Source organism: Scyliorhinus canicula, chromosome 9 (genome assembly GCF_902713615.1).
Source record: "Scyliorhinus canicula chromosome 9, sScyCan1.1, whole genome shotgun sequence".
NCBI classification, from domain to species: Eukaryota; Metazoa; Chordata; class Chondrichthyes; order Carcharhiniformes; family Scyliorhinidae; genus Scyliorhinus; species Scyliorhinus canicula.
The window spans coordinates 77,056,956-77,069,998 of NC_052154.1; the positions used below are offsets into that span (position 1 = coordinate 77,056,956).

A 13,043-nucleotide genomic window follows, 5' to 3' on the forward strand; every position below is an offset into this window, starting at 1 on the left:
GAATGTATAAGGGATGGTTTTCCTGACCAATCGAGGAACCCAACTAGAGAGCAGGAAATCCTAGACTGGGTATTGTGCAATTATAGAGGATTAATTAGCAAAGTTGTGGTGCGAGATCTTTTAGGGAAGAGTGACCATAGTGTGGTAGAATTCTTCAATAAGGTGGTGAGTAACACCGTTTAGGGTCCTGAACTTGAAGAAAGCAAATTTGAGATGTGTAGTGGCTAGGATAAGCTGGTAAAGGATATTTAAGGGGTTGACGGTGGATATGCAATGGCAGACATTTCAAGAACACATGGATGAACTTCAACAATTGTACATCCCTGTCTGGCGCAAGAGTATCACGGGGAAGGTTGCTCAACCATGGCTAACCAGGGAAATCAGGGATAGTGTTAAAGCCAAAGAGAAGGCATATAAATTGGCCAGAAAAAGGAGCAAGCCTGAAGGAGAAATTTAAAATTCAGCAAGGAAGACAGCGGGTTTTATTTCAGATGGGGAAAATAGAATGAGAGTAAGCTTGCAGAAAACAAAAATGACTGCAAAAGCTTCTATAGATATGTGAAGAGAATAAGACTGGTGAAGACAAATGTGGGTCCCTTACACTTAGAATCAGATGAATTCACAATGGGCAACAAAGAGATAGCAGACCGGATGAACAAATACTTTGGATCTGGCTTCACCAAGGTGGACACAAATAACCTTCCAGAAATACTAGGGGACAGAGGGTCGAGCATGAAGGAGGAACTGAAGGAAATCCTTATTAGTCAGGAAATTGTATTGGGGAAATTGATGGGATTAAAGACCCCAGGGCCTGATGCTCTGCATCCCAGAGTACTTAAGGAAGTGGCCCTAGAAATAATGGACTCATTGATGATCATTTTCCAGCATTCTATACACTCTGGAAGAGTTCCAATTGATTGGATGGTAGCTAATGTAAACCTACTTTTTAAAAAAAGGGAGAGAATATGGGGAATTATAGACTGGTTAGCCTGCAGTCGGTGGTCGGGAAAATGCTGGAGTCAATTATTAAGGATAAAATAACTGACCATTTGGAAAGCGAGGACTGGATCAGTCCAAGTCAGCATGGATTCACCAAAGGGAAATCATGCTTAATAAATCTTCCAGAATTTTTTGAGAACGTGACCAGTAGAGTGGACAAGGATGAACCAATGGATGTTGTGTATCTGGACTTTCAAAAGGCTTTTGATAAGGTCCCAAACAAGAGATTAGTAAGCAAAATTAAAGCTCATGGTATTGCGGGTAATGTATTGACGTGGCTAGAGAACTGGTTGGCAGACAAGGAGCAGAGAATCCTTTTCAGAGTGGCAGGCAGTGACTAGTGGGGGTACTACAGGGTTCAATGTTGGGACCCCAGCTGTTCACAACATACATTAATAATATGGATGAAGGAATTGCATTCTGTATCTCCAAATTTGCAGACACTAAGCTAGGTGGCAGTGTGTGCTGTGATAAGGATGCAAAGAGGCTGCAGGGTGAATTGGACAGGCTGGCTTAGTGGGCAAATACAATAAAATGTGGTTAATGTGAGATCATAGAATTTACAGTGCAGGAGGAGGCCATTCGGCCTATTGAGTCTGCACCTGCTCTTGGAAAGAGCACCCCACCCAAGCCCACACCTCCACTCCATCCCCATAACCCTTTAACCCCGCCCAACACTAAGGGCAATTTTGGACACTAAAGGCAATTTAGCATTGCCAATCCACCTAACCTGCGCATCTTTGGACTGTGGGAGGAAACCGGAGCACCCGGAGGAAACCCACGCACACACGGGGAGAACGTGCAGACTCCGCACAGACAGTGACCCAAGCCGGGAATCGAACCTGGGACCCTGGAGCTGTGAAGCAATTGTGCTAACCACTATGCTACCGTGCTACCCAATAAATAATCTTTGTTGTCACAAGTAGGCTTACATTAACACTGCAGAGAAGTTACTGTGAAAACTGTGGAACAGTCGCTGAAGGTCGGCATGCAGGTACAGCAGGCGGTGAGGAAAGCTAATGGCAGGCTGGCCTCCATAGGGAGAGGATTTGAGTATAGGAATGGGGATGTCTTGCTGCAGGTGAGGCCCCACCTTGAGTACTGTGTGCAGTTTTGATCTCCTAGTTTGAGGAAGAGCATTCTTGCTATTGAGGGTGTCAAGTGAATGTTCATCAAACTAATTCCCAGGATGGCAGGACTAACATATGAAGAAAGACTGGATTGACTGGGCTTGTACTCACTGGAGTTGAGGAGAATGAGGGGATTTCATAGAAACATATAAAATCCTGATGGGACTGGACAGGCTACATGCGGGAAGAATGTTCCCGATGTTGGGGACATTCATAACTAGGGGTCACAGCCTAAGAATAAGCCATTCAGGGCTGAGATGAGAAAGAACTTCTTCTCTCAGAGAGTTGTGAACTTGTGGAATTCTTTATCACAGAAAGCTGTTGAGGCCAGTTTGTTGGGATTTATTCAAGAGGGAGCTGGACATGCCCCTTGCGGCTAAAGGGATCAAGGGGTATGGAGAGAAAGCAGGAGTTATACAATACTGAATTTGCATGATCAGCCATGATCATATTGAAAGGTAGTGCAGGCTCAAAAGGCCGAATGGCCTACTCCTGCATCTATTTTCTATGTTACCTACCCTCATCTACACACCTGGTCACCTCTTCAAAACTCAAGTACAGAACTTCAGTAGCTACTTGCACACAGGATTCAGTTAGATCCGAATGCTACACTCTAACGGACCACATTTCAGTCACAAGGTTGCCTGTGAACTCAAGCTGAGGCCAACATGGATAAGAATCTGGAGCATTCTTTAAAACAAATATGCTCAGTGTTTTCCTAGTGTCATGAATCCAGTTTCTTCATCAACCATCCTCTGTCCTCTTTCCTGGAACTTCAGAATCTATGGGACAAGGAAGTATTCAATAAATTGCCTGACACTGGGAAATTCTGAGGAACAATTCTGGTGTGCTGAGGCAGAAGGGCAGGTTAATAGGATGATGAAAAAGGTATATGATTTATCAATCAAGGCATAGATTACAAAAGCTGGGAGGTCATGTTGTAGCTGCATTGAGCTTTGGTTCGGCCACAGCTGAATTAGTGTGCAATTCTGGCTGCCACATTATAGGAAGGATGTGATTGCACTGGAGGGGGTGCAGAGGCGATTCACCAGGATGTTGCCTGGGATGTATCATTTAAGTTATGAAGATAGGCCTGAGTTGTTTTCGCCGGAGCAGAGAAGACTGAGGGACGACCTGGTCAAGATTTACAAGATTATGAGGGGCATGGACATGGTGAATAGGGAGCAGCTGTTCCCCTTAGTTGAAGGGTTAGTTACAAGGGGACACAAGTTCAATATGATGGGCAAGAGGTTTATGGGGAGGATTTGAGGAAAAACCTTTTTTACCTAGAGGGTGGAAACAGTCTGGATTGCACTGTCTGGGAGGGTGATAGAGGTGGGTTGCTTCACGTCATTTAAAAGGGACCTGGATGAGCACTTGGCACGTCATATATTCAAGGCAATGGGCCAAGTGCTGGCAAATGGGATTAGGCAGGCAGGTCAGGAGTATTTCATTCATTGTGCAGACTCAATGGGCCAAACAAAGGGCCTCTTCTGCACTATATTATGCTGTGATATATGCCCCATACAATCAGCCTTAATCTGTAGCTCAAATAAAAGAAAATTCAAAGTGGAAAAAAAAAGTAACTGTGTGACTCACTGATGCTAAAACTCTCAAATATAACAATTGTGTAAGTCAACACCTGGCTCAAGTGGAGCTATTGAGGTCACAGAATTAAATCATTCACTTCAGCCTCAAATGCAGTTCATTTTATTTCAAAAGGTTCTAGTAGGAAAGGCAAGTAATCAACTGAAAAAAAAACTTGCTCAAAGTTTCTGTTGTGACTTTTCCCTCACACTGCTTTGTTTAACTCTCACGCTGGTGCCATAGAGACTCTATGCAGTATTCAGTAACTTTACACAATGCTGTGAAGTTACTGAAAACATTTCTTCTGACGTGGTAAGACTCAAATGTTTTTCAAATCAGAGCCCTCCATCCTGAAATAGTAAGTGCTCTGTCCTGAAAGTAGTTACAGGTGAAAATGTGACTTATGGCTCTCAGAACAGCCAAGTTAGGTGTGGCATGTGACTAAGTGTGCAATACCTGTGTACTTCCAGGTCACATCCTCCAGCTGTAGCTGACTATCTTTGGGCATATGCTGTTTGAGCCAAGACCAACAGTGTACCTGCTGGTCTGTGGGAGAGATGATAAAGAAGCTGAGAATTGAACAAAAGCACATATTAATTCCAACAAAATTTACTCGCCTTACAGCACATAGAAGACTCAACATCACTGCAGAGAGGGGTGTCAACACAACACCTTCACTGCCCCGCTCACTCTACTCAAAAGGTGTGGCAAAGAGCTCCAACAAGCAGGATTACAATTTAATTACCACAATTACGTTCATCTCTGAGGGGCCTTTTTTCTGAGACCTCTCCTCTTTTGCCATTTGAATGTTCAGTTTCAATGAATATCCTTTAAAGCAAGACTTTAATCTGGTACAGTATTCCCACTGTTTATGCAAGTCAGCAATAAACAGGGAACAAATTGTTTTAATTGCAACACACGGCACAAAAACTCTTTGCAAAAATAGAAGACTTTTCAAAGACAGCAGGCAGAATCGCAACACATTTGGCAATAAATTAATGACTTCTTTAAGTTTGTTCAGCAAGCGTCAACAAAGCCAAATACAATGAAAAATGCAAAAAATCAATATACTTTACTCCTGTTTGGACAGAGATCTCAACTCTTCTCAAATTAGTTCAGCATCTCATGTCAAACATCACCATGTAATGGACTGGGATGGGACAAAATAGCAAAATGAATGTGAAGGTGCCAGCAACAGGTCAACACAAAGTCTCCATAGATATCAAAGTTTTCTCAAAGTGCACTGTGAAACTTGGGAACAAGGCCAACACTTCCTGGACTTGCATTTTTCAACTACACCCACCATTCCGACATTTAGACACTCTTTATATCGACTGGACCTCTTTGAACAAAGCAGGCCGAAGTTCCTATCCTTGTACATGGAGTGTACTGTGGCAACATTTTACTTGCCAAATCAAACACAACTTGTATTTAATGTAATAAAATATCCCAAAGTGTTTCTTAAGAGCATTAACAAACCAAATGTGACACCAAGACATTAGTCAGGTACGTGACCAAAGGTTTGACTAAAGATGCAAGTTTAAGGAGCACCTGATGAGTGTTTTTTTTAAATTTAAAGTTCCTAATAATCTCTTTCCAATTAAGGGACAATTTAGCTTGGCCAATCTACCTACCCTGTACATCTTTGGGTTGTGGGGGTGAGAGCATGCAGAGACGAGGAGCATAGGCAAACTCCACACGGACCGTGATCCAGAGCTGGGATCGAACCCAGGTCCTCGGCACTAACCACTGCGCCACCGTGCCACCCTAAGTTTAAGAAGCATGTTAAGAGAAAGGAGAATTAGACAGAGTTTTAAGGATGGAAGACACGACATCAATGGTGGAGCAATTCAAAATTGGGAATGCTGAAGATGTCAGAATTGGGGAGTCCAGACATTGGAGGGCTACGGGGCTGGAGTAGATTACAGAGATCAGGCAAAGCCATGAAGGAATTTGAAAACGAGGTTGGAGAATTTTAAAATCATGGTGTTGTTCATCAGGAGTTAATAAACGCCAGTGAGCATAGGGATGATGAGTGAATGGGACTTCATGTGAAAGATATTTGGCAACAGAGTTGTAGCTGGCTTCAAGTTTACGAACAGTATAATGAGAGAAGCTGGCCAGGCATATCTTGGAGTAGTCAAGAGGCATGGATAAGGGTTTCAACAGCAAATTAACTGAGACAGGTATGGAGCCAGATGATATTACAGAAATGAAAGAGGTGGTCTCAAAATGGCACGGATGTGTAGTTGGAAGCTCAACAGATTGTCAAATATGACTCCAGGGTTACAGATGTTTGGTTCAGTCTCAGGCTGCTGCCAAGGAAAGGGATGGAATAAGTAATTAGGGAACAAAGTCTGTGGCAAGAACAAAGACTTTGATCTTCCTAATATTTCATTGGTGGACATTTTTCTCATCTAGTATGGGTGTCTAACAAGAAGTCTGACAAGAGACTGTGGAATCAAGAGATTTGGTGTTGGGATAGTTGGGTATCAGCATACCTGTCAAACATTCTACAAAGATGGGCACAGATTTGGGAGCTGACAGTATGCTAAAGGAATTTGGAGAGGAAAAGGAGGTTGGAGGTGGTAGTTTGCAAGAACAAAAGAGTCAAGAGTCATTGTTCTTTTTGAGGAGTGGGATGGTAGCAGAAGATTGGAAGCAGAAGCAGTCACACTTTCTGCTGATCATTTCCTCAATAAACACTATTGCAGCCATTGTACGTAAAGGAAGCTGTAATAATATTCTGATGGCAGGTTTCAAATGACAATGTGTGATTCCCTGGTGACGAACTTTAGTGGCTTCTGAGCAGACATGTGAACAAGTACCTGCGTTTGTTGAGTCGCACTGCGCTGCAGTCATTCTGGTAGCCGCCCCGTTCATTCAGCATTCCTGTGTGCACAATGTGTCCCACAGGAACATCCAAGTCATTGGAGCAGAGGTGCTGCAGTATTTCTAGTGCCTGGCCACCTGAGGACTTGAGCAGAGAGTCTGATCAGCACACAATGCATATACAGAACTAAAAGGAATGGCTTTCTGTGCGTGGCCTGTTTGGTTAAGTTCTAGGCTTCTGCGCAATCATGAACTCACGCAGTTCAGAGGAAACATTGGTCCTGATCAACATTAGTTTTTCAACCACCAACTCCAGAGATGGTGGGCGGCAAGGTGGCTCAGTGGTTAGCACTGCTGACTCACAGTGCCGAGCACCCGGGTTCAATCCCGGTGCCGGGTCACTGTCCACGTGGAGTTTGCACATTCTCCCCGTGTCTGCATGGGTCTCAACCCCACAACCCAAAGATGTGCAGGGTAGGTGGATTGGCCAAACTAAGTTGCCCCTTAAATGGAAAAAATGTTTGTTTTTTTTAATTTTGAAAACTCCAGAGATAAGCTAATGCAGTCTCCTCTTCATCGGGAAGAGTAACTGGAAGCTAGGGCTGTGGAATCCTATTCACACAGCAGCTACTGATTTTACTCGCGTAACAGTCACTTCAGAGACGCTCAATGCATGTGAAGGACATTCATATATTGCTGAGACGTGGTAAGAAACTAAAGAAACGCAAAGCATTTCTCAGTTATGAGATTTGGGTCTGCGCACCATCAGTTGCATCTGGAGATGGCAACTGGTGTAGTCTCAAAAGGCCGCTCCAGTAGATCCCAAAAAAAATGTTGGCATGACATAAATAATGCCATTACATAACCAGTAAACAGGATTACATGGAAAAGTACTCCAAGACTTCAAATTAGACTTTTTTATTTTTAAAAAGTGAAGTTTCATCCTTTGGATTTTTGATTGGATTAAATCTTTTTAAAACAAGGTTGACAGTGAAGAATTTCAATTCCACTGTAAGTCCCTTGGGCAAATCCACTTACTAAACTGGGCATCAAAAGAAGTGGCTGAATAAGGAAATTAAAGTCTAACTTCTGTGATGGCAAACTACTGATATCAATGAGCTGAAATGAGATTTTCAGAAGCCATTTGATAAGGTCCCACATTAAAAGAAATTGAGGAACAGGATAAAGGGATTAAGCAGCTTTATCTAAAATAAATTACTGACTAGCCACGTGTAGCTCCAAAGACATTGTTTTAGCCACTTGCACAAGTACTGGTTAAAATCAATTTGGGTACATTCTCATATCCACATAAACATACTTCACATGTGTAGATTTATTTAGTAACACCATTCTATATACTGGGAACTAAAGACTGAATCAAAAAATGCTTGCTTTTTCCATTTTAACCTATAAACATACACAAAAACTATGATAAACATTCATATACCATGCCAATATGGAGATAAATGCTTATTCTTTTATTTTACTAATCATAAATGCAATTAGCAATATCTGGATTCTCAAATGACCAATATATTGGACATCATTGTATTAAGAGGTGTATGAAGGCAGCTCAGAAAGTATTGTATGGGTGTAAATTGACACTTTGCAGATTGGTGAGACACAGTAGTGCTGTGCAGCTGAACCTCTTTTGTTTCCATTTATCCAAATGATTTTGACATGCACAAAAGGAAGGATATTTGCTACTGACATCAGATCAGAGGCATGTCAAACTCATGAGGACTGCAGTCTGGCACAGTTCAGTGGCTCTATTGTTTGAAAATGCAGTTCAATTTTACAACCAAAAAAAATCAGTCCAAAGTAACATGCCAATGACAGCAAGATCCTACCAGAATCAAGGATCAAAGGGATCCATGGATAAAAAGAGTGCACACAGAGGGTTGTAAAGCAGCAAAAAAAAAAGGGGCTGTTTAGCACAGGGCTAAATCGCTGGCTTTGAAAGCAGACCAAGATAGGCCAGAAGCACGGTTCGATTCCCGTAACAGCCTCCCCGAACAGGCGCCGGAATGTGGTGACTAGGGGATTTTCACAGTAACTTCATTGCATTCGGCTGACAGGTCCACAGATTCCAGATTTACCCCACCCACCTTCCCCTTTTTAAACAGAAGTGTCACAAGAACACAAGAAATGGGAGGAGGAGACCATATGGTCTGTCAAGCTTGTTCCATCATTCAGTGCGATTGTGGCTGATCCTGGACTTTAACTCCACTTTCGCATCCGCTTCCCATATCCTTTAATTGTCTGAGACACCAGGCCGACGTCTTGGCCTTTGGCTCCCCAGTAGCCCGGAGACGGATTTTATTAATGTGGAGAGACTCAATGGTTTGGGAAGACTGGGTTGCGTGGGGTAATGTCTATTTAATTGTTATTGTATATTCTCTTTTTGTACTATGTTAATGTTCACTCTAGTTTGTTTTGTTATTATGGTTACTACTGTTTTATTATGAAAAATTCTGCAAAACCTTAATAAAAATACTTTTTTTTTAAAAATTCTCTGAGACACCAATATTCTACTTATCCCTGTCTTAAATGTATTGAACGATAGAACATCCACAACCCTCTGGGGTAGGGAAATACAAAGATTCACAACCCTTTAAGTAAAGTAATTTCTCCTTGTTTCAATCCTAAAATCCTAAAAGGCTGGCCCCTTTATCCTGAGACGGTGTCCCCTGACCAGGGTATAAAATCTGCCCCATCAAGCCCCTTCAGAACATTGCAGGTTTCAATGAGACCTCATTCTTCTAAACTTCAGAGAATATAAACCCAATTTACTTAGCCTCTCATCAGAGGACAACCCCCTCATCCCAAATTAGTGAACCTTAGTTATACTGCCTCCAATTATGTATATCTTTCTTAACTGTGAATACCAAAGCTGCATGCAGTATTCTAGATGCAGTCTCACTAAACCCTCTACAATTGTAAGGTTTCTTTATCTTGTGCTCCAATCCCCTTTATTGAAGGCCAACATGCAATTTCTTTCCAAGTGCATGCTTTACCCGCATGCTAACTTTCTGCATTTCTTTTGAGCATACCCAAGTCTCTTCGAACATCAACACTTACGAGTTTCACACCTATTAAAAAATCTTCTGCTTTTCTATTTCTACAACCAAAGTGAATAATTTCACACTTCCCGACATTACACCCATCTGCAATCGTGCTGCCTACTCACTTCACCTTACTCTTTGCAGCCTGTCTTCCCCACCGTTTACCTTTCCCCTTAACTTTGTAGAATCAGCAAACATTTATCTGATTGTAAATACCTGAGGCTCCAGCACTGATTCTTGCAGCACTTCACTGCTCATTGCTTGCCAACGTGAAAAAGAACCATTCATGCCCACTCTCTGCTTTCTATCCATTAACCAATCCTCTATCGATGCTAAAATATTAGAAACATTGAACCATTACAGGGCAGAAGGAGGCCATGGAGTCTGCACCGACCCTCTGAAAGAGCACCCTATCTAGGCCCATTGCTATACCCTATCCCCGTAAACCCACCAAACCTGTACATCTCTATAAACTCACTGAGCGGCAATTTAGCATGACCAATCCACCTAATCTACACATCTTTGGACTATGGGAGGACCGGAGGACCCGGAGGAAACCCACGCAGACACGAGGAGAAAGTACAAGCTCCACACAGAATTGAACCCGGGTCCCAGATGCTGTGAGGCAACAATGCTAACAACTGTGCCACCGTGCTGCCCCAACTCTCTTAAGCTCTTATCTTGCCTATTAACCTTTTGGAAATCCAGGTATGCTACATCTACTAGTTCTCCTTTATCTATCCTCCTAGTTATATTCTCAAAAATATGTAATACATTTGTCAAACAGGATTTCCCTTTAGTAAAACCATGTTGACTTGTTCTAATCATACTATGCGTTTCTAAATGTATTGTTAAGACTTCCTTAATCATAGAGTCTATCACTTTTCCAACAACTGGTGTTAGGCTAATTCGTCTATATTCTTTCTCCCTTCTTTCTTGAAACACAGTGCAACATTTGTCAACTTCCAATCTAATTGGACCATTTCAGAATCTAATTCAAGGAGAATTGGAACATTGTGGTCAGAGCCTCCACAATTTGCCTCTTCCGCCCTTCACTTATGAGCTTTGCATTTATTTGCAAACCATATTTCATTTCCCTAGATCAACTTCTGAAATGCTTTTCACTGTACGTGGGTGGACTTCTCATTTCCTGAAATCTCCCAATTTAGGTCAACTTAACAGCATTTGGTTCCATGCACTTTTGCAACCGTGTGAAATACAACCTATTCAATGGTGAATTAATTAATGTGATTGTGATCCTTACAACTTCCTATTGCCTCAATGATTGCCTGTTCCTGATCCACCACTGGAATTCCCAGGCCTTTCAGAGAGGTTATATCCACACTGGTTCAATCTCACAGGCTCATACTCAGGACAGGTTAATCTTCCAGGGTCACCTTGTCTCATGATTACAATAAGTAAAACCAGTGACAGGCCTGTACAAAATGTCCCTTTGGATTGTCTGTTCAATGGTTTGAAGCAGATTCCACATTTGGAAGTTACTTTATTTAAGCATAACACACTCAGTATTTGAGCTTCTCAGAGCCAGCATAGACAAGACGGGCCTAATGGTTTATTTCTGAGCTGAAAACATTCTATGATTACTCATTGTCCACAAGCATGGTGGAAGGAAAAGAATCAATAATTTTCAAAAGGATATGCACTAAAGGAAACAAACTTACAGGGTTACAGGGATCAAGCAGGGAATGGAACTGACTGGACTGTTCTGCAGGAGCCCGGAATGAGCTCAATATGCCAAATGGCCTCCTTCTATGCTGTAAATGACCAAATGACTCCACAATCTTCTTCAACTTGCATTGGAAGCAGTTCAGAGAAGGTGCATTAGTTTGATTCCAGGGATGAAGAGGTTGCCTTGAGCTAATGTTCAGCAGGTTGGAACCATACTCATTGGAATTTAGAAGCACAAGATATGATCTTATTGAAACAGAAGATTCTGAGGAGGCATGACAGTGTAGATCTGAGAACATGGGGTGGGATTCTCCCCTACCCGGCAGGGAGGGGGGGGGGGGGGGGTACCGGCGTAGCGGAATGGCGCCAACCACTCCGGCGTCGGGCCTCCCCAAAGGTGCGTAATTCTCCGCACCTTTGGGGGCTAGGCCCGCGCCGGAGCGGTTGGCACCACGCCGACTGGCGCCAAAACCGGCACCAACAGCCTTTGACGCCCGCCGCCGGGGCTGGCCGAAAGGTCTTCACCGGTTCGCGCATGCGCCGGTGGTGACGTCAGCGGCGCTGGGGGATTCTCTTCCGCCTCCGCCATGGTGTAGGCCGTGGCGGCGGCGGAAGAGAAAGAGTGCCCCCACGGCACTGGTCCGCCCGCCGATCGGTGGGCCCCGATTGCGGGCTTGGCCACCGTGGGGGCACCCCCCGGGGTCCGATCGCCCTGCGCCCCCCCCCCCCCCCCCAGGACCCCGCTCTCGCCGCCGATCCCGCCGCCACCAGAGGTGGTTCAAACCTCAGCGGCGGGAGAGGCCTCTCAGCGGCGGGACTTCGGCCCATCGCGGGCCGGAGAATCACCGCAGGGGGCTCGCCGCTCGACGTGGCGCGATTCCCGACCCCGCCAATTCCCGGGTGGCGGAGAATTTCTGCCGTGGCGGGGGCGGGATTTTCGTCGGCCTCGGGCGATTCTCCGATCCTGCGTGGGGTCGGAGAATTTCGCCCATGGTACTCTTCTTGCAGGAATCTAGTACTAGGGGCATATCAAAATAAGGTATCTTCAAATTAAGACGGAGGTGAGGAGGAATTTCTTTTCGGAGAGCAGTGGAGGCTGGATAATTTGAGTTGGGCACATTTTGTGTCAAAAAGGTTATGTTCAGCAGGTACTCCTGCTGCTATTTTGTGTTTTTATGTTCTCTTTCCTCCCCACAATCTGCAAGACCATTCTGATGGATTTAAACGGCACAGAGGTAGGGGAGATCTGGTAAGGGATTCACAATTCAGATCCTCAGGATTTCACCCTCAATTCATGTTCCCAAGTCTACAGCAAAGTATTGCTATACTTCACCTTCTTTAGTTGCACGCTACCCTATTGTAATTTTCAGCCACTTATATTTTTCAGCCTTTAGGATATTTTTGAGGGGATCAGTATTGATCCAGCTGTAGCACGCATTCCTGCTTCAGCAGAAACTTACACTGAGTTCAAACTTGGTGAAAGATGACATGTCAATGACACAAACAGCCTCCTTACAGCACTTGACCTCTGCTCCTACAATGTCAAACCAGTCTGGTTTGTAGAACGTCTTACTCTGGTCTAATTCCAATAAATCTGGAAAGACAAAAAATAAGTAGTTCAGAGATTGAGATTTCAGATTAACAAGGGACAGCCAATTACAGAAAGTGCATAAGAGGCTATAGATAAATGTGGGACAGACAAGGGAAGAAGGTGCACATACAGACCACAGACTGATTGTGG

General features: G+C 43.7%; 1 protein-coding gene across 3 annotated transcripts in view; it reads right to left on the reverse strand.

Moving 5' to 3' along the window:
- pdpr (pyruvate dehydrogenase phosphatase regulatory subunit) overlaps positions 1-13,043 on the reverse strand; it is a 94,596-nt gene that overhangs the window by 28,229 nt on the left and 53,324 nt on the right. For all 3 annotated transcript variants that reach the window (XM_038806969.1, XM_038806970.1, XM_038806971.1), the window contains 3 exons: positions 12,763-12,896; positions 6,545-6,693; positions 4,173-4,285 (listed from right to left, as the gene is read on the reverse strand). In XM_038806969.1, the coding sequence (XP_038662897.1) occupies positions 4,173-4,285; positions 6,545-6,693; positions 12,763-12,896 (396 nt within the window). The remainder of the gene's footprint in view (positions 1-4,172; positions 4,286-6,544; positions 6,694-12,762; positions 12,897-13,043) is intronic.